This window comes from Pelodiscus sinensis, chromosome 9 (genome assembly GCF_049634645.1).
Source record: "Pelodiscus sinensis isolate JC-2024 chromosome 9, ASM4963464v1, whole genome shotgun sequence".
NCBI lineage: Eukaryota > Metazoa > Chordata > Testudines > Trionychidae > Pelodiscus > Pelodiscus sinensis.
In genome coordinates this window covers 55,638,099-55,660,298 of record NC_134719.1, presented here as the reverse complement: position 1 = coordinate 55,660,298, position 22,200 = coordinate 55,638,099, and the positions used below count along the sequence as shown (strand labels likewise).

At 44.0% G+C, this 22,200-nt stretch overlaps 1 protein-coding gene across 6 annotated transcripts in view; it reads left to right on the top strand.

Annotated features, from left to right (window-relative positions):
- The window catches only part of SWT1 (SWT1 RNA endoribonuclease homolog), a 99,211-nt gene extending 78,259 nt beyond the window's left edge, over positions 1-20,952 (top strand). For 4 of the 6 annotated variants that reach the window (XM_075936759.1, XM_075936756.1, XM_075936760.1 and 1 more), the window contains 3 exons: positions 4,255-4,321; positions 6,411-6,475; positions 19,645-20,952. In XM_075936759.1, coding sequence (XP_075792874.1) covers positions 4,255-4,321; positions 6,411-6,475; positions 19,645-19,750 — 238 coding nt within the window. In that variant the 3' untranslated portion in view covers positions 19,751-20,952. Of the gene's footprint in view, positions 1-4,254; positions 4,322-6,410; positions 6,476-8,224; positions 8,272-19,644 lie in introns of those variants that run through there. The other 2 variants (XM_075936758.1, XM_075936761.1) reach the window with 2 other exon arrangements.
- Positions 20,953-22,200: the final 1,248 nt, after the last annotated feature.

Genomic DNA, 22,200 nt, shown 5'->3' with positions numbered 1-22,200 from the left:
CATTGGAGCATGCCAGCTCTCCATTGCATTCACTACTACAAGAGACCTGGAGTACCTGCTGCACCTCTGGAATCAGGGTCTCGTGCATTCCTCCATCAAGGTGCATCTTGCTGTCATCTCCACTTTCCAGGAGCTGGTGCAGAGGCAGACGGTGTGTTCCCAGTATGACTTCCTGGTTCCTGAAGGTTCTGTAGTGGCTGTAGCACCAGGTAAGGGACCCAGTCCTGCAATGGGCTCTTAACCTGGTTCTCTCCAGACTCCCTGCTCCGCCTTTTGAACCACTTGGTTCCTGCTCCCTGTCCCACCTGTTCTTGAAGCTGGCATCCCTTGTGGTGATAATCTTGGAGCTCAAGGCACTGATGTCTGACTCGCAAGGGCCAGAAGGCCTCACCTGGCCTTCCTGGTAAAGATTGTGGTGTTCTTTCATATGCCTCAAGTCTCACAGGACAGTGGAGCAGAGACATCTGCATACCCTGGGCATGCAGAGAGTTCTGGTCTTCTCTTTAGAGCATACCAACAAGTCAGCGCTACTCTTTGTTGCCACTGCAGACTGCATGAGAGGTCTGCTGGTTTCATTGCAACAGATCTCTAAGTGGATCACTGTGTATATATGCACATACTACCTGCCATGTACTTCCGCCTCAGATTGTCCGAATCCTCTCCAGAGCTCAGGCATTCTTGGCAGCTTTCCTGGTGCATGTGGCCATCCAGGACATCAGCAGAGCAGTGACCTAGTCCTTAGTGCATATGTTCACATGTCGCTATGCAATCACTCAGCAGGCTAGGGATGACCCTGGGTTTGGCAGAGCTGTGCTTCAGTCAACACAGTCATGAACTCCTACCCACCTCCAAGGGTACTGCTTGGAGTCACCTACTGTGGAAAGGACAAGAGTAAGCACTTGAAGAAAAGACAATTACTTCTTCCTTAACTAGTGTTCTGTAAGAAGAGTTGCTTGTGTCTATTCCATAGCCTGCCCTCCTTCCTCACTGTCAGAGTTTCTGGCAAGGAGGAACTGAGGATATGGGGAGTGCACAGTGCCCTTTTATGCTGCACCATGGAGGTGCCACTCCAGGGATCACTCGGAGCACTCCCATATGAGTACTGCTAAGGGAACACTTCCAGCACTGGTGCACATGGTGAATGCATACAACTAACATGGAAAGAGCAACATATCTCAAAGAACACCAGTTACAGGAACAGGTAACGCCCCCCACCTTTTTTTTTTTAAACAATAGTGGTTGTAGCTCAGGGAAGAAATGTGGCATAACAAAAACCAGATAGTTGAATAGGATCTTTTAATTGCCATTCTTTAAAATGACCACTTTAGCCTAGAAACACATTTACATTTTTTGAAAGAATTCTGTTCCAAGACTTAAAAAAAAAATAGTTGGAAAAAATAATAGACACATTTAGAAGGAAGACTGACTTCTGAAGAATTCATGTGGGAGAAACTGTTTTGAACATATCTCTAGCATAACTTCTTTCTCAACTTTGAGTTCATATAATGTTTCTTCAGTGAGTATAGCCAGTGTTTTGTAACTTGAAAATACTGTACTATTGTGAGCAGTTTATTCAGACTGCTTCATATATTAATATTTCTAGATCAAGGGCAGAAGGGACGTTGTGATCATCTAGTCTGACTTGCTGCTTAACACAGGCCCTAGAATGTCCTCAAATTAATGCCTGTTTTAACTGGATGCTTTCCAACAGTTGCACTAAAATCTCAATGTAAACATTTCCTCCATTTTTTAAAATATGGCTACTTTCACGTCTCACCAGTATAGCCTTCTCTCTCGAATGTGAGATCATGGCTTTTTGGGGCATTTATAAAATGTTTTTTTATAGTTCCCAGTTATTCATAATTTCCTGTTCAAATTCTTTCTCCTGGTTCAGTTAGCTCATAATTATTTTCAGCTTTGTGAAAGTGACCATTTTAAAACTCTGTGTGTGTATATTTAATTTATTTGATTTATTACTGGATTGGATTTTTTTCTGTTTGCACATAACAAATGTAATCAAGTCATACTCGTTAGCCCCTATGAAACCACTAATATTAATTCTGAAATCAATTCCTGTTTATCTGTCAATATGAGTTTAGTATAGAATAGTCCCCAAATTGACTGGAGTTAGGAAATTGTAATCTAATACTTTTTAGGAATTCTGAATGTTGGTTTAATACCGGAAGCATAAAACCTCCAGAATGTCATTCAGACTGCAGTTGCCTATGATAGTGCATTTTCCCCTGTACTTAAGGAGATGGTCATCCTGTTAGCCAGTTCTCGGGGGAGGGGGGATTTTTGTTGTTGTCTGTAGCAGACAGTAATTAGTGACCCCATTTTGTGCTTTATTTGTTAAGATGTTGATCCATAAGCATCCAAGGTCACTTGCTTCTGAGTGGTCAGTGACTCAGAGAAAAGAGTGCTACTTCCTCTCCTCCCTGCACACTCAATCCATCTTAAATAGCTTATAACCACTGATTTTTAACATTCCAATCATGTCAGTCTTCCTACCAATTTTCAGTAATACCAACTTGGCAAAATTTAAGCTCATAAATGACCAATTTCAGTTCCTCTTATTACCTAGGCTCCTGGTGTTCATGTGTAAACAACTAAAGACTTTCTCTTTGCATCCGTGGGTGCCTTGATTTTGTTCTTGGTGCCTTGATTTTGTGCCAAATGCCTGCTTGTGTGTTTCTGTTTTTCACCCACCTTGTTAGTTTAATGTCCCCCTAAATGATCTAACCAGCCCTATTGTCAACTAGAAAATAGGTTCTCCTATGGAGATGGAGGTCCTCCAAATTACATAGCCCGTTATTTCCATAAAGAATGTCAATGTCCCACAAATTAAACCCTTTATCTTAAACCCAAGAGAACAGATGTAACAAAGTCCCCTTGATTCCCTCCCTGAACCACATGGGCTGAGGGTGGATGAATAGCACTCTTGGATGCAGTCAGCTTTATAGTTCCACCCAATTAGAGCCAGGAACTAGTCCACATTTCAAGCAGGATCCACAACTGCTGCTTTTTCCCGTTTGAGCTACTGTATGGATATTCTTTCTTCTCTGTTTAGCTGATTAGTCTCTTCACCTCTAGCTGCCCTCTCCCTGCCTTCCTTGCTCTTGTCAATCCTTTCCATCCATCCCATCATTTTCATATGCCAATCATAAACTGACACAGCCTGCTGGCGGGGGCGGGGATGGTACTATCAGGGCTTCTCACCTTGGCTCCCAGCCAGTAGGGGAAAGTATTCTCGAAGAGAGTGAGGGGCAGCTGAGCTCCTATTGTGAAATTGACAAGATTGCCAACAGACAATGTAAGTAATGCAGTGTCCATACATAACTATGTCAACCTAACTACACCGACTTAAGCCTTATACTTCTTGTGAAGGTGGAATTATTTTGATGTAGTAAGGCTTTTACATCGATGGAAGGAAGGCTGTGGTGTAGACACTAACATAGTACGGTCAACATAAGCTGCCTTACAATGATCTAATTGTGTAGTGTAGATAAGTCCTCAGAACTGATAAAGTACCATTGTTTGGAATCTCTGCAGGAGGTCCGAGCCTAACTATCATCTTGCTCCTACAGGTGGTATCTCTGTTTGTAGTGTAAAATACAATTTCTAAGCACTGTGGGGAAACTATGCAGTAGACACTACTGTATGTGTTCTGTGGATGAATAAAAGTATCTTGGCGCACATCAGTCTATTCAGCAGTCCTATTTCCCCTCTCAACTCCCTACAAAAAACCCACCCTCTAAACTAAAACATCCAATTCTGTCTCCATAAATGGGAAGTATGCAGGAAAAATTCAAACTGTACCTTGTCCTTCATTTTTCTGTATTGTGGGAAAGTGTGGGAAAGTTTTGCACTCTGTGCCAATTTTCTGTTTCCTTCCCTTGATACAAGAGAGGCTTTGCTAATGAGAAACAAAAGGCTTTTAGATATATGCTGTTCCCTCCCCCATCTATGTAGTGAAGTGGCTTATGTGAAAACTGTATTAGAATTAATTGGGAAAAACCTTCTATAGAACTGTCCCTCTAAGAGAATAAGCCCATTTATTTCTCTTAATTGGGGGGAAAATATCAGCAGTCAGAAATTATGGTGACTGTTCATTTTTGTTTGATTCAGGAACTAATTAGAATTTTTAAACAGTGAAGCTTTTCTATCTTTTACTAAAGGAGAGGAATATTGTTCTGGGGTATTTTTGCTTTTCTAGAAAACATCATTTAAACTTTTTTTTTTTTTTTTTTTAAGAGTTTTGGCTCCAAACAGTAGTTTTCAAGACATCTGGACGCTCTATAACTTCCTAATGAGTAATGAGGTATGAAATTTCTTTTTGAAAATCTTTAATAGAAATGTATAATAAAGACACATTTCATACTCCAGGTAAATGTACTGAGGACCCTAACTGGTACATCCATGTTCCAATAGAGCTAGAATTCTGAAATTTGGCTATTTTTGGCTATTATTGGTCATTAATGTCCAAAGGGAAATAAATATGTACTTGTTTCTACCAAGGATAATCAGACTTTCTAATGGAACTCCAGTCATTCAGGTACTCTGTTCAAGCTGAAGCCTTGAAGTTTAGGACACTTACTTATTATGAACTCATTACTAGGAAGTTAATGGTCACCAGTCTAATAATTTACAAAAATGATACTAAACCTGTTGTGTAGTCATGTGGGCCTTGAGGCTTTAAAGGTAGAAAAATTAAGGTAATCTGAGATCACCAGTTGTATTTATAGGTCTTCAGTAAAAATTTGTTGACTGTGAGTGCCCGTGGTGTTAGCCATTTCCATGAGTGATGGCACTAGTTCACATACAAAACAGTACTTCTAAAAACAGTATTAACCCAACACACTAAGAAATCAAACTGTGTCATCTTAGTGTATAGCTCTACATATATATTGTATGCAAGGATTAAAATATTTTAGAAACAAAATGACAATCCAGCGAAACATGCCTTTATAAATAGCAAAGGATATGACTAACGCGGAGATGCAAAGTTGGGAGCTCTATTCCTGACTCTTCGATAGATGGACTGTGTGACTTTGAGGCTCAACACGTGTGCTCATTTTCCCCATCACTGGAATGATAGTTATCTATTTTCTTTGATCCAGTCCTTCCTAGACTCTTTTTGGCTAGGTTCCTAACTTCTAGATTGTTTTAGATAACTTTTAGCTCCTTATTTTGAAGTTGGATACATCACATATGGAAAGATCAAAACGTAGAAATATTTTTTCACATAGAATAGTCATTTATATAAGATTTGTAATGAAATTGCTTAGTTACTTTGAAAAACTTAACTCTATGCATGATATTCAATTCTAGGGTTGCCAGGCGTCCGGTATTGGCCCAGACAGTCTGGTATTTGCGGCCTGGTTAAAAAACAACAACAGTTGCTCAACAACTTTGGTCCCGTTGTTTTTTTTCTCCACCAATTTTTTTTCCCGCCATGTTCAGTATTTTTTTTTAAGTGTCTGGCAACCCTATTCAATTCTAGCATTGGAATCCCTGATTATTTTACTGTTGCTTGTGGTGTCCATTCTAACAGAGTCAACATTCAAGCTAAAATTATTTATTTTTAAAGACTAAACTTGTCATAACAGTACCCAATTGGCAACTAAAGAGGAATCAGTGTATGTTAGCAGTTTTACTGCTAGCTCTCCAGGGTGATGTTATAGGCACATTTGTAAGCTCTTAAGGCTGCTGCCCTGTCTGTAAGAACTCGGAGAAAAACAAATATGTGGCATACCAGTGTTTGGAATATCTGCATAAACCTGAATTTCAGAACTGTGTTTATATTGGTTTTTATTTTATTTAAAAAAAAATCTGCATCTAGGAGACATTTCAACATCCTTAATAATCCTGTTACAAAGCACTCATGTCTCTCCTGTCCTATTCAACCTATAAAGTATTGTGCTGTTAATGTATCAGGCATTTTAACTTGAAATAAAGGAATAATGGCTCTATAACAGCATGGGCATTCAAATAATTATGTATTCTGTATGTGGAATATAGGCATTTTATTGTATGTATGCATTATTTTTGTGTCCACTGTATATGCTTAGTATATTTTTTATGGATTTCAGAGATCAGAATTCCATTAATCTTTTGTTATGGAATGATGGGATGATTCTTTCTGTACTAGAGTTTTCTGGAAGCTGCTATACTATAAAATAAAACCAAGATGATCTTTACACTGTTACCTCTAAATAGAACAAAAGAATCACTCTGAATAGGGAGTTCCTAATCCATGCTGTATAGCTTGACTTCAATTTTTCCCCCTTACCTAAACTTGAGATCTTTCCAGTTAAGTGCGTGAATGTTAGGTCCAATGTATGTTATGACAGCAACATGATTTTAATTAATTAGTATGTGATCCCAACGAGTGCTCTCTTTCATTTTAGATAAATACCAGCATAAAATTTACTGCTGAGGAACTCTATGAGTGTGTTTCACAGAAAGCATATAGGTAAGTCAGTTATTGATTAAATTTACAGGATTTCTTGAAATAGTTGTAGTACTATACTTTTTCTTTATGGTACTTGGTTATTTTATCTTAAAAAAATCTCCACTATTCCCTTACTATATAAAATAGTAGTTAGGATTTATTGAGGGAGCTGACGTGTTATTTGCTTCCAACTTAACTGTTTAAGGGAGACGCTGAGCAAAGCAGAGCAAAGCCGCGGAGCCCGAGGGCAGCAGGACAGCCACGGCGCGTCTGGGCTGTCCCGCTGCCCCCGTACTCCGGGGCTTTGCTCTGGACGCCTGTGGTACAGCAGCTGGGGCGCTGTCAGTTGGTCCCGTAGCGCCGCTCTGGGCGCTACTGGACCAACCCGGCAGCACCCCAGCTGCTCTGCCCCAGGCGTCCTGATTCAGCCACTGCTGGTCAGTTTCATCAGCGGCTGAATCAGGACACCTGGGGCAGAGCAGCTTGGGTGCTGCTGGGTTGGTCCAGTAGCGCCGAGGATCGGCGGCGCTACTGGACCAACCCAGCAGCACCCCAGCTGCTCTGCCCCAGGCGTCCCCAAGTCAGCCGCTGCTGAAACTGACCAGCAGCTGACTACAGGAAGCCCCTGCCCCGCCCGGGCTTCCTGGAATCAGCCGCTGATCAGTTTCAGCAGCAGCTGACTTGGGAATGCCTGGGGTTCTTAAGTTGAATCTGTATGTAAGTCAGAACTGGCGTCCAGATTCAGCAGCTGTTGAAACTGATCAGTTTCGGCAGCGGCTGAATCTGGACACCAGTTCCGACTTACATACAGATTCAACTTAAGAACAAACCTTCCGTCCCTATCTTGTACGTAACCCGGGGACTGCCTGTACTTGCATTTGGCATAGGCATCAAACACAGCTCTTTCCCTACACGTGCTAGTTTCAGACTTTGCCCTGTGGGCATAGATAGGGCCAAAAAAGCTTAATACCCTTGCAACGTAAGTGAGAACAAGGAGTTTACCATGCTTGGTGTTTGTGCACACACCTAAGATAATGTGCACATTATTTTGGGGAGAATAGCTGATAAAACAGCCACGTTGAGAATTCTACTCTGATAGTCATTTATGAACTTAGACCTTGATTCAGCAAAAGGACTGTGTTATAAATTGATGTCAGTGGAACTTAAGTTCATGAATAAATGCTTTGCTGAATTGAGGAAATACACCATGAGTCTGTTTGTGACACAACTATCACAGGTGGAAATAATTTCTATTTACAAGTTACAGAGATTTGATTGTTAGAATATTCTTGATGTTAAACCAAATGGAGATGTGCCTCAAATGACTTAATTTCTAGTCTTTCTCTAAGTGCTGTTTGCAGAGACCTTTTAAAATGCTTGTTTTGAAATTTTGTTCCTGAGCATGTTTAACCATTTTGGCAGAGAAGAGAGGGATTCCCTCTTTTCCTTTTGTGGCCTCTCATATATGTTGTGATGTCAGTACTGTAGGAGCACCTAGAGGCAATAATCAGGGATTAGGACCCCATTCTGCTAAGTGTGCATGTGACATATGCCTTCCCTAAAGTGTACCACAATTTTTTTTCTAGTAACCAAAGCTTAAATAGAAAACAGGTTATGCTGAGTTACAAGAATGGTTGTCTTATAGCTGAAAAAGCCAGCAGGATTGCTCACATCCATCAGAGCAATCCAGAGCCTTGCTTCATATTTGTCATCTGAAGAAGTGGGTTGTGCCCATAAAAACTCATGATACTATTTATATATTTTTGTTAGTCTCTTAGGGTGGCGCATCTACAGAGCATGGCTTAACTCGAAATAAGGTACGCAAATTGAGCTACGTCAATTGCATAGCTTATTTTGAAATAGCTTGTTTCAAGTTTTGGTTGAAATAACTGCTGGCTATGTAGATTGTTATTTCAAAATGTTGCTGTGTAGACATAGCCTAAGGTGTACAGTACCATTGTTATTTAAGTTTTTTTTAGTTACAGACTAATCCGGCTATCCCTCTGAGACTCAGATCCATTAGTTCTTCTTCGAGTGGTCCCAGGGGGTGCTCCACTCATCGTATTGGGCTTGTCCTGGCACTGCGGATTGGAGATTTGCATAGCCGTGCTCCACCAGACTGTGCATGCGTGAGCAGCGGCTCTCGCCGATTGCGCCTTTCATTTGTTGCACGCGGTCCGGCCCCGCTCAGTTCCTTCCAACCGCCCTTGGTCACGGACAGAGCTCCATCTTCTCCTTAGTGTTTCTCCTCAGTGTACTCTGTAAATAGTTGATATCATTGCAAGTTAGTAGTTATTCTTAGTTTGTTTTTGTTCATAGTTCTTGTTTTTAAAAAAAAAAAAAAAAGAAAGGAAATATTTAACGCATATACATATATAGTTAAGGGGTGAACTAGTACTCATTCGTCTTCGTTAATCACTTTAAAAAAAAAAAAGCCAGAAAAGAAGAGACAAAAGATCTCTGACACAATGCCTGGTTCCCCAGGCTTTAAAAATTGTACGTTCTGCTGTGAAGCCAGGCCAGCATCAGACGGGCACGGGCATGTATCAGGTGCCTAAGGGAAGCGCACATACCACAAAGATGCCAGCTTTGTTGCAAAATGACCTCCAGAACTTGTAAAGACTGAGAAATACAGTTAAAAATGCTTATGTTTGATAAAGCATTGCAACCTACAGACGTGCCTGCCCCTTCTGCGCAGCACACACACAAATGCAGAGCGGCTTCCCCAGAGACTTCTGCTTCAAAAAAGTCAAGGGCAACCCCAACTTGATCCCTCCCAGTGGCTCTTAACACCAGAGGAGGCTCAAAAGACAGACCGAGCGAATCAGGGACACCCGCCCTGGGATCTCGGTGAATGCCAGGAACTAACGGGAAAAAACCGCCATCTGCAGCACCAAGAATGCTATTGGCACCAGTGCCTTCGGCACGGGGGAAAACAACAAAGGAGGCAGCCGCATCAGCGGCACCGAGCATGTCGGCACCAGCAGTAGAAACAGCTTCACTGCCTATAGCACCGGCGGCACCACCCACAGTACAGAGCACAACCTTGCCAGCACCACTACAAAAGCACTCGGCACCGCACTCTCCGGTACCGGTGAAGTTAATATTATAGCGGCAACAGAGAAAGCCCTTGAGAAGACTACCTCACACCCAGGGCTTGTTTCTCCTTCCCCAACTTTCTCCCCGGGGTCATTCCCCTCCCTACCAATGCAGCTACACCATGGGCACAATTGGGTGCTACAAGGTAGCCCATCGTCTCCTGGTCATTATTCTTGCTATAGGGAAACAAGACACAGGGAGAGGAGACTATCTATATCACACTCCCCATCGCCACGGTGTTCACTACATCATTCATGATCGCCTGTTCAGTCACCAAGGCGTTACTACTATGTAAGGCATAGCAATGTCTTATCTTCTCGACACTCATCCCTGACACACTCAGAAAGATATTATGGTTGTTACCATAAGAAGTATTATGACCCTCCTTGTCATGATCATACATCCAGTTCCTACAGGAGACACACATGTTGCTGTCTGTCATCCAACTCTCGATCCTTACCTCCAGAACCACAGCACCGACATTCACTGCCTCCTCCTCCAAAGAGTCCGGTGATCCAGATGGAACAGTCAGAGCCTGAAGAGGGACAGTTGTCTGATCCAGAGGACCCTCAGCAGGACACATCGCCAACAGATCACTCATCATCTTCACCAGATGAAGCGGTGATTCCGGGTGATGTTTCTCCACCAGATGACCTGAAACAATTCCAGGACCTCTTCAGGTGGGTCGCAGAAAGTCAGGTGGTGCAGTTAGGAGACATTCAAACTAAACAACACCGCCTGTTGAAGAACCTACACCCACAACACCAAGGTAAGATCACGCTTTCCCATCGACGAGGCGATCATGGAGGTCGCGGGGTAAATATGGCAAACTCCAGCATCCGTTCCTCCAAAGAGTAAGCGGGTGGATAGAAAGTATTTTGTCCCTTGTAAGAGATTAGATTTTTTGTTTAATCACTCCCAACCTAACTCGGTGATGGTCGACGCAGTGCAACATAAATCAAGAGTACTGCAATACAGAAATACCCCCCAAGAAAAAGATAATAAAAAGTTAGATATCTTTGGGAGGAAAGTCTACTCCTCAGATACATTACTACTGTGTATCGCGAACTATTCCACTCTCCTCTCCAACCACAACTTCTACAATTATTCGAAATTGGCAGACCTCTTACAACATCTTCCTGACTCAAAAAGACCACTGCTCAAATCCATAGTACAAGAGGGATATGCTTCATGTAGAGCCTCACTGCAGATCGCTCTGTATGTGGTGGACACTGCTGCACGAGCCACCGCTACAGGGGTCGCAATGAGAAGATCCTCATGGCTCTTAGCAGCAGCAATCCCAAAAGAACTCCAGAATAAAGTTAAGGACTTACCTTTCAACAAGCAGAAACTTTTCGCTAGCAAGACAGATGAGGTCCTGCACTCAGGGAAGGATTCCCGAACTACGCTTTGCACACTAGGGATGTATACACCTCCTCTACAGGCAAAAGCGCTATTATACTTACTAAAGAAGGTCTGATTTCTTCTTCCACAGACAACAACCTCGCACTCTGGAACATCAACGATTCCTGCAGCGTCCTAAGTGGAAACGACAACAGCCCACCCATTCCTCTAACCAGCCTTCTGCAAAACAGCAGATTTGACTGTTAGTCGAGGATGTGAATAAAGCTCCTACCTCATGCCTTTTTCACCATCGTCTAAGGCCATATTACCACCATTGGGCCAGGGTCACCTCGGACAAGTGGGTGTTAGAAATCATAGCTTCTGGTCTCACCATCCCCTTTATTTCTATTCCCCCAACCATCCCACCCATCCCGTCCCCTTTCAGGGACCCTTCTCACGAGAACCTGTTGAAGCAAGAGGTCCATCGCTTGCTCGCCATCGGAGCTATAGAAAGAGAACCTAGGGAATTCCAGAGAAAAGGGTTTTATTATCGAAATTTCCTCACCCCCAAGAAGAATGGGGGATGGAGACCCATCTTGGACCTATGGAAACTAAACCGATACCTCCAAAAACAATGTTTCAAAATGGTGACCCTAGCCACAATTATACCATCACTGAACAAAGGAGATTGGTTCACAGTCCTTGACTTACAGGATGCTTACTGTGCAATACATGTGGCACACAAACGCCCTCAGGCTTGTAATAAATCTACAAAAATCATCACTGGAGCCGACCCAAAACCTGATCTTCATAGGAGTGCAACTCAGCGTGAATGCAGCTCGTGCATACTTACTGGCGGAATGTTTCTAGACAATTCAGGATCTAGTAGACACCATGACGCGTTCTCCAACAATTCTGGTATGCACCTGCTTACTGATGTGCCACATGGCAGCTGCCACCGTTGTTGCTAGACATGCAAAGCTACATTTTCGCTATCTCCAACATTGGCTGGTCTCTGTTTACGTTCCAACGAAACACTGTATCCACAAATCGGTAGTGTTACCACGACAAGTCAAAGGTCTCTTCACTGGTGGACCAAACCACAAAATCTTCTGGGGGTTGTTCCCTTTCATCATCCCCAACCATCAAAAAAAAACCTACCGATGCATCCCGATGGGGTGCCCACATGGACGAACTAACAGTTCAAGACCGATTGTCCAAAATAGAGATGTTAGTGCATATCAATATACTTGACAGATGAACAGCGCGAGCCGCTGGTTGCACATATACGGTCCGGTGGAGCACGGCTATGCAAATCTCCGTTCCACAGCGCTGGGACAAGCCCAACACCACGAGTGGAGCACCCACGGGGACTCATCTCGAAGAACCATCATTACTGCATGAAGGTGAGTAACTTCCGCTTATCCAGCTGATAGCTGATGACTGCACAGGATGACTGGCTGCTTCCATTCCCTGCCTTTATATCCCATTCATGATCCCTCTGTCCCACTACCACCAATCTCCTGATGACATTTGGAAGTTTGCTTGTTGGCCTAGATTTTGGTTACAATTCTCTATCTCAGATCCAGTAAGGAATGGCCTTCTAAACCAGTGTTTCTCAACCTTTTTTTATGAAGTACCCCTTAAAAAAAAAAAGGACCCCCAGGGCCAGGCACCCCAACCTCCCTGCTGTACCCAATGCCCTTCCCCTCCCCCAGAGCCAGGCACCCCCAATGACCCCGCTCTATTCCATCTCCCCTCCCCCAGAGCCGGGCACCAGACGTATGGTAACCCTTCCTTTGAAGTGCCTGCTCCTGCCGCTGGATCCTGTCTCTGCAGCTTGTCTGCAGGGAGCAAGTGGTCTACCAGCGCCAGGCTTGCCGCGTGGGGATTGTGCGCTCCCACCCCAGCCCAGTGCCCCCCTAGCGTGGCGCCCGTGGACAACTCCCTCCTTCCGCTTGCCACACCACTGATGTGTGTGTGTGTGGGGGGGGGGGGGTCCTTTGGAGCAAGCTTATTGTGCCACTTCACTGCCCTCCCCGCTGGAGCACCCAGCGAAGTTAATCACCATGGGTATGTCTACACTACAAAGTTAATTCGAACTAACGGACGTTAGTTCGAATTAACTTTCATAGGCGCTACACTAGCGCTCCGCTAGTTCGAACTTAATTCGAACTAGCGGAGCGCTTAGTTCGATCTAGGTAAACCTCATTGCACAAGGACTAAGCCTAGTTCGAACTTACTAGTTCGAATTAAGGGCTGTGTAGCCCCTTAATTCGAACTAGTGGGAGGCTAGCCCTCCCCAGCTTTCCCTGGTGGCCACTCTGGGCACCACCAGGGAAACTCGTATGCCCCCCTCCCAGCCCCGGAGCCCTTAAAGGGGCACGGTCTGGCTACGGTGCCCGTGCCAGGTGCAAGCCTGCCAGCACCCAGCCAGCAGACCCTGCACCTGGCACACCATGAGCCAGCCACCCGATGCCCCCCAGCCCTCCGCCTCTTCCCGGGACCACGCTGGCAGCTCTCGGGAGCCTGGCCAGGACCGCAAGAGGCAGGCACCTGCCTGTTCTAGTGCAGACATCGTGGACCTTGTCCTTGAACTCCGCACTAGGCACAGGAAAGTGGCCGTCTAGGGCAGGAGAGCTGCCAGCCTGGCCACCCAGGAGCAGGTTTGCATGAAAATCAGGGTGGTCCACTGAGACCCCCGACCCTGAGCCCTGAGCTTAGAATGGCCATACTGGGTCAGACCAAAGGTCTGTCTAGTCCAGTAGCCTGTCTGCCGACAGCGGCCAACCCTAGGTACCCTGGAGGGGCTGGACCAAAGACAGTGACCAAGCCATTTGTCTCGTGCCATCCATCTCCAGCCTTCCACAAACTTTGGGCAGGGACACCATTTCTACCCCCTGGCTAATACCACTCCATGGACCCAACCTCCATGACTTGATCTAACTTCTCTTTCAACTCTGTTCTAGTTCTAGCCTTCACAGCCTCCTGCAGCAAGGAGTTCCACAGGTTGACTCTTTGCTTTGTGAAGAACTACTTTCTGTTACTAGTTTGAAGCCTGCTACCCATTCCTTTCCTTTGGTGTCCTCTAGTCCTTCTATTATGGGAACTAATGGAGAACTTTTCTTTATGCACCCTCTCCACACCACCCTTGCTTTTATAGACCTCTATCATATCCCCCCTCCGTCTCCTCTTCTCTAAGCTGAAAAGTCCCAGACTCTTTAGCCTCTCTTCATATGGGACCTGTTCCAAACCCCTGATCACTTTAGTTGCCCTCCCCTCTCCCAGCCTCTCTCTTCCCCTTTCCCACCTCTTTTTCCCAGTGTCCCCCAGTTTTGTTCAATAAAGAAAGATTCTATTTTTGACCACACGTTTTCTTTATTTTGTACATCAGGAAGGGGGGCTAGGGAAGGGTAAATGGAAGGAGGTGAGGGAGGAATGGGGTACGTGCCCCCGATGGGGAGGACTGGGCTGGCTCTGCGGGCTTCTCGGGGTGGAAGCTCTCCTGCAGCCCCCCGATTGCACCCTCCCCCCGGATGGCAGCCTGCGGCAAGTGCAGCCGGGCTGATGGCTGAGTGCTGTGATGTGCCAAGTGTGGGCACTCAGGGCACTCCAAGCCAGGACTGCTTTGCAAGCGGGGAACCCTGAGAACTGTCTGTCCGGGGTGGGGGTCGGGTCCCTTTAAGCACAGCCCTCGGCTAGCCTGAGACAGCAGCTCCACGCTCTAATTCCTCATCTGTTGCCCTGCCGGCACTGCTTCCGGCCATCCTTAACCTCTGTTCAGGGTCCACTCTGTGTGGACATGCTAGTTTGAATTAGCAAAACGCTAATTCGAACTAGTTTTTAAGTCTAGCTACGCTAATTCGAGTTAGCTTAGTTCAAATTAACTAATTCGAACTAAGTTAGTTCGAATTAGCGCTGTAGTGTAGATATACCCAAAGAGAAGCTGTTTCAGTAGAAGGGCTCCTGAAATGTAGCTCGCCAGGGAATTCCAGCTTTTCCTGCCCTTCCAGCTTTTCTTGCCCTTTTTCAGTTATGGGATATGTACTTGTGGACAATAACATTCTTGGATTGCAACTGAGCATGGTATAGGGGGTATTTGTTGGTGTGTAGTTGTGAGGGTAGCTGCATTTGGAGAATGGAACAGTATTGTATTGCATGTTTAATTTAGAAGTATCTTGTTAGTTTTCAGAGTTGAGAGGAGGTATTTTTGTGGGGGTTATATGGCTAATTGACAACTTGGTGTAAATACCAAGAAAGGAGAAAAATTATATTAAAATTCAGTTCTTTTTCCATGAGTCTTTGGTCCTGTCCAAACTAATTGGCTCTGTCTAGAGTGAGAATGTTAACTCGAGCAGCCTAACCTTGATCGTTACAATGGGGCTGGCATTTCTTACAATGCATGTATGGACTGAGCCATCAGTCAATGGATCTCATTTTCTATGACGCCATTGGTGAGCGATGAAGCCAATCCTCAGTTGGCAAATCCAATTACAGATTTCACATGAAATCCACTATCTGTGGTGTTGTGCACTCTTTTCGGATCCTATGATTTTCTTGTAGCATCTGGATACATTGACTCTCAAAGTATTTGAGAGCCTGTGCAGTGGTTTGCAACCAGACCAGTCTGTCCTGAGCTATGAATCCCAGGTCACTGGGAGATATGCCACATGATCATGATGGCCTTTTAAGATATCATTTTAACACTTATACTGACCACCAAGAGTGCTTTCCGTGAACAAGCTGGCTGTGAACCATCTTTTAGTGCCTGTGCATCATCCATCCTCATAACATGACCAATTCAGGAACGTTTGTTCATAAGCAGGGCTCGACAAATCATGTAATCTACTCGCCCATGGCGAGTAGATTACAAGCCGGCACAGCTGGCACCACGTGATCTGCGCATGCGCAGCTCACAGAACTGCACGGGCTGGCGAGTGGGGCTCACCGGCACTTGGCGAGCCCTGTTCATAAGCATCCCTCTTCCATGCACATCACACAGCTTAAGGACCTTCCATGTTAGGAATTTTGTCCCAATTCACATGGGCAATCATCCTGAGGCACCATAAATGGAACTGATAGAGTTTCAAAACATGGCATTGATACATGGTCAATGATATCAAGCCACACAACAAGATATTAAGGACAACTGCCTGATCAACATCATACGAAGGTAACAGTTTAACATCCTGGTCATTCAATAAGTGTTTGGCCAGTCTTCCAAAGGCAGCACTGGCTTTGGCTAGTTGAGCAGATATATAGTCATTTCCAATATTTCAGTCCTCCACTGCTCCCCAGGAGCAGTCTGCCAGCTTCCAGGAGCCTGTCAGGGCCCGGAGAAGGCAGGCGCCTTCCTGATCCAGGATGGAGATCATGGACCTTATTCAGGTTTGGGGGAGATGCCCCCAACGTCCATGATCTCCGCACTAGACGGAGGAACGTGGCCATCTATGGCAGGATAGCTGCCAGCCTGGCCACCAAAGGCCACATGCGAACCCAGGAGCAGGTTTGCATGACAGTCAAGTTGGTCCGGCAAGACCCTGAGCCCTGAACTTCCCCTCCCCAATCTTCCCCTTGCTTCCCCCTTCCAGCTCCCTCCTCCCAGATTTCCCCCTCTCGTCTCCCCTCTCCCGCCTCCTTTTCCGAGTCTCATCAGTTTTTCATTCCCTCCCCCGTTTTGTTAAATGAAGAGTTTGTGTTAATGAAAATACATGTATTTTATTTGACATCAGGAAGGGGGGGGGAGGTAGGCAGGGGTAAGTGGAAGGATGTGAGGGAAGAATGAGGCACAAGCCCCCAGTGGGGCAGACCAGGGAGGCTCTTAGTGCTCCTCAGGGTGGAAGCTCTCCTGCAGGGCCTCCTGGATCCTGACAGCCCCCTGATGGACGTCCCAGAAGGTAGCCTGCAGAAAGTGCACCCAGGCTCACAGCAACACATCCACGAAAAGCACCAGAGTGCCATGGGGCAGCTCTGGCTCCATGTCGCAGAGTGCTGTGGTGTCCCAAGTGAGGGCAACCAGAGCACGCAGAGACAAAATGCTTTGCTGTCCCTCATCAAGGTAGACAAGCAAGCAGGGAAACCTGAGAACTGGCTGTCTGGGGGAGTCCCTTTAAGCACAGACCTCAGATAGCCTCAGGCAGCAGCCCCACACAGTAAGTCCTGACCTGGTGCCCTACCGGAACTGGTTCTGGCCAGCCTTCAATGCGATTCAGAGTCCTCTCAGTTTGGACGTGCTATTTCAAAATAGCAAAATGCTATTTCGAAATGCATTTTGTGTGTAGAAGCGTTATTTTGAAATAAGCTATTTCAAAATAACTATTTTGAAATAAGATATTTCGAAATAATACTGTAATGTAGACATACCCTCCTTTTGTCAACTAAAAGCCAGTGTCTCTGCTATTTGTCGTAATAAAACTGGTTTTTGCCAGGATCTGACAATGTCTGCCCTGATGGCTGTGTTCAGTATTTTGTGATCGCTACTGCCCTGTAGGCATGTGCCCTTCCCCTTTCAAAGCTCTGGGAAGTATCTGATAGCTAAGTGAGCTTCTCCGTTTGGGGAATAAACAAAAAACCCCAAATAATTGGAATGCTGCTATTCTGCTGCTGCAAGGGGAGGGCTGGAGAGACTACTGTGCTGCTTAGAAATGTTAAAATTAGATTAATCGAATGGTTGATGGAATTTCCATCGACTATTCAATTAGTTGATAAGGGCCCTGCTGCTTTGAAATATAGCAAGAGCCCCAGCAGGGGGTTTTGTGCATTTCAAAAACTGAAACACTGTATGGAACATGGGGCCCCCACTGGGAAACTCTGCTGGGGACTCTTGTACATTTCAAAGCAGAAGCACTAGCCTGGGGTCAGCAGGGGAGGTGTTTCAGTCTTTGAAATGCACAAGAGCCCTTGCTGGGGCTCCTGTACATTTCACAGGTGGAATGCCACCGCTACACCCTGCCCCCTCCCATGGAGCTGGAGGGAACCAGCTGTTAAGCCGGCTTCCCCAGCACCCCGTTTTCTCTCCCCTCTTTGCTGCCTTTTTCTGATAGAGGCAGCAAGGGGAGGGGGGGAGCAACTAGTTGACTAGTGTGTTGACTATCCGATAAGCTTTTGCATATCTGATAGTCGACTAGTCGCTTACATCCCGTGTGCTCCTTTGACATGCCTTAAAACAGAGACCTTACAGAATTATCAGGGAATCCCAAGAAGTGCAGGGATCAGCTCTGTCTTCCCACAAAACTGCACTGTGCGATGCTCACCTACATTGCTTTGCTCTCTCAAAATGTTGACATGTGGGAAGCAGAAAGTCTGGTTTGACCGATTTTCACTTTTGGCGACTCTTGCATGTCAACAGCACTTTTGGTGCCAAACCTTCCCACTGTAAACATAGCCTACATTTGAAAGGCCGTGTGTGTGTCCTCACCTGGTGTAAATTGACTCCACTCATTTGAAATCAATGGAAATTTAACAGTTGACACCAGTTGACAATCTGCCTCACTTTATGTATTGTTTGTGTACTGTGCTAAGATGCTAGAATACTGTTCTCTCATCTAGCTAAGCTGGACAAAGTAATGAAAGTGAAAATAAATTTTGAGCAATTATTGGTTAATACTAGAACAATGAATCCTCAGGATTCTTGTTCAAAAACAGTGTAATCTGAGCAATATGGAACTGTATCTAAACAACTTGTTTAATGCTTGTACTAACAGATTCCCAGCAAGTTTAAAGAACTGATGTGAGTAGTAAGAATCAATATTTCCTCATTTTATAATGTGAGGGAGAAGGCAAAAATAAGGTTCCAGAATTGTCTGTAGTATCAGTGCACCAGGGTGACTTCTAGTCCCAGTAGCTCTAGTGGATAGGCAGCTAAATTGCACTGCAGCAGGGTCATACAGTGATCAACTTTTATAAACTTTCCAGTTACCTGAGATGAGGTAATATGAACATATTCATTGTAGGAAAACAGCAAGTAGGATCTAATTCAGCAAGGTATTGCACCTAACCTCATGCGTACAAGCAGTTTCACTGCAGTCAGCGATTGCCTGATGACAGCCCCATTCTAAAATTAGGTGCTTAAGTAGAAGCGACAAGGAGTCCTGTAGCACCTTATAGACTAACAGATGTATTGGAGCATAAGCTTTCATGGGCAAAGACCTGCTTTGGGTCTTTGCCCACGAAAGCTTATGCTCCAATACATCTGTTAGTCTATAAGGTGCTATAGGACTCGTCGCTTTTGCAGATCCAGACTAACATGGCCCTCTGGTGCTTAAGTATGTGAGCTATCTTAGAAAATATTGGAAGACAAACTCCCAAGTAAAGGAAAAGTGGACATGTGGAAATTATACATTGTTTTCATTCAAAAACTTCAGTGGAAGAGTTTTTAAAACTGTAGTTTTAATTGCATACATTTGGCAACTGGATTTCATGTAAATAACTTGTACCTAGATAGTCAATTCCATAAATATGCTAATATTGATTTTTGTTCTTGCAGCATGCAACTGGGAATATTTAGCTAATTTTGAAACTCATCAATATTATTACTTAAGACATTGGTATGTAGATAAAGGATGGCACTTGACAGGTGTCCTCCACTCACACTGTTCAGAAAGATTGATTATGTAGTCGCTCTGAAAATAGCATGGTACTTCTAACAGTTAAAAAAAATCGAAATAAAAATATGCAGCTTTTGTTCTCAAAATATACACTTATTGACTGACAGGCTGGCTTAATAATATACTTTTCTTTCCCCCTAGAGAGAAGTTAACAGTTGGGTGTTGCCAACTGGCACAGCTGGAATATACTATTACACAATGCAATGCATCTGTCCATAAGGAAACCAAAAACAGGGGCTGGCTATGATGCTACAGTCAACTTCAGGATTTTAATATGTTCTTCCCCCTCTTTAAATCTTTGTTTAAAAATAAAATGGGAAACTTTGTCAATCAAAATCTAGGTCAGTTTTTCCTCAGTGTCGTTTTTTAATTTATACTTGAATTTACTACCTGAATGAAATTATTTTCATGCAGCTAGCAAAAGGAATCTAAGGAGTATTAATTGCTAGCATTTGTGATAAAGTTCATCTTCCAGAGTTTAACTCAATTGATGTTGCACTTGGGATATATTTAACATACATCTATTTGGACCACTATTTTAAAATGCAAAAATTCAATAGCCACAATCTGTATATTTTCATATTTCTAGAACTTCAAGATGCTTCTAGGATTTAGTTCAGAAGGTTACTCTGTAAACCTCTCCCTTCTATCACAACAAACAGAAGGCAAGAAAAAAGTCTGATGTGAAAGTCAAAACAGGTTTATGATACAAAATTACTTGCATATACAGTGGCTGGTTTGGACTTAGTTACACATAGTAACTAGACTATGTATCCTTTAACTTACAAAAAGCCAGTTACTGCTGAGCTTTTCTCTCCCACCTATGGTGATAAAAAAATAATCTGCCTAAAAGCTGACTTGAAAAGTGTGGGGAGAAATGGGTTTATTACCAATTTAGATAATTTAGAAGTTCTCCTGCCCTTCACCAGTTCAATGATCAAGTTAATCTTATCCTATATGTACCTTTCTGTGGTACTGAGACTTTGTCCATAAACTCTCACTTGCACCTTCTTTGCTTAAGTGTTACCTGTATGAGTTAAAACAGGTACTAACAGAAGTAAACTGCCTAAAAATTGCTTCCTCTCTAAATTATCTGGTTTTATTCAAGTGATTACTAATTCTATTAGTCCTGTCCTTTACAGTAGAAATTTGGGTGGGTTTACCTACAAATCTTAAAATCTAAAGCTGCACAAATAAACTTTTCTACAGCAGGACACCTTCAAATGACTTCCCTCGCTGTTCAAATTGCACACTTCACTCTTGGAATGTAATTATAGTCAATTTCTGTCCCACTATTTACAGTACTTCTGGCCTGTAACACTACCTCTCTTTGCTTTTACAAAAGATTAGTGATTACTGTAAAACTGTATCTTTAATTTTATATATTTGACTTTGTAAGATCTTTGAGTATATTAATTGAAGTTTAATAAACTGCTATTTTGAACAGCCTTATCTTCACTTTATATAGCTGCACGTCCAATCACTTCATAGAAAAGAGCTGTATTTTTTACAGCTTGATAAAGTGTGGCAAGTTCTTGTATCACATACTATTGAATTCATCAATACATTGCAAAAGCTGCCACTATACAGGTTCTGGTTCCCAGAAATGTTTTAAAAAATACCTTTGGCTCCAGCCAATTTTTCTAATGTATTTTTATTTTTTAATTCCTGCAAATCTATGGATATATGCTTTATAGCCACACCTCCTTTTTTCCAGTGGCTGCAGATATAAAATGTGTATCTAGAACTCTGAAAATTTGTCCGTAGCTCCTTTTTTTTCATATGGAGATGGTTACAATTTTTGTATCTGCACAGGGCTCTTATTACTAGCAGGTATACTTGGCATGGCTCAGGTTTTTAATTGAATTTTTCTTTTTTAAATAAGTGTACATGCTTTATTTGTTGTATTTTTTTGAAGATGAAGGCTGGAGTGAGGGTCCAGGAGGGGGGTGGCTTAGGGTAGAGGGTTTAAATATATGTGGAGATAGGTATATCTTATAGAAATGGAAGGGACCTTAAGAGGTCATCGAGTCCAGTCCCCTGCCCTCACAGCAGGACCAAGTACCATCCTTGACCAATTTGCCCCAGATCCCTAAATGGGCCTCTCAAGGATTGAACTCACAACCCTGAATTTAGGAGGCCAATGCTCAAACCACTGAGCTATTCCCCCCTGCACGTGGAAGGTGGGAGATTCAAGACAGCAGGCTTTACTGGAGGTGACAGTGGTACTCGTCCTGCAGCAGCTCCTCCCAGCAAGCCATAGCAGTACTCCCTGGCCACTGGCTCTTTGGGGTGGGGCAAGTTCTGGGTTTGGGGCAGGGGGTGCACCTTACCCAGTCTCAAGGCAAGTAAGATGGCAGAGCTGTATTGGCCACTTTTGCTCCTGCAGCTGACCCCCACTGGCCACTATCACACACCCCTTTTCTATAGCCCTCCTATCTCATGTTATCAAAAACAGGCCCCATCCTGGCCCATCACACTTTCCAGACATACCAAAACCCAGCCCTTGCTTTAAGTTGGGTAAGAGGAACTGCATACTAAATTTGGTGATCCTAGCTCTGATGGCTTAGGAGTTCTTGAACAGACAGTCCCAGCTATGTTTATGGCTACATCAAAAATGCTTGGGGTTTTTAAAAAAAAAAAAAAAAAATCAGGTTTGTTCATGGTACTTTAACTGCTGTTTGTCCTTAAACATGC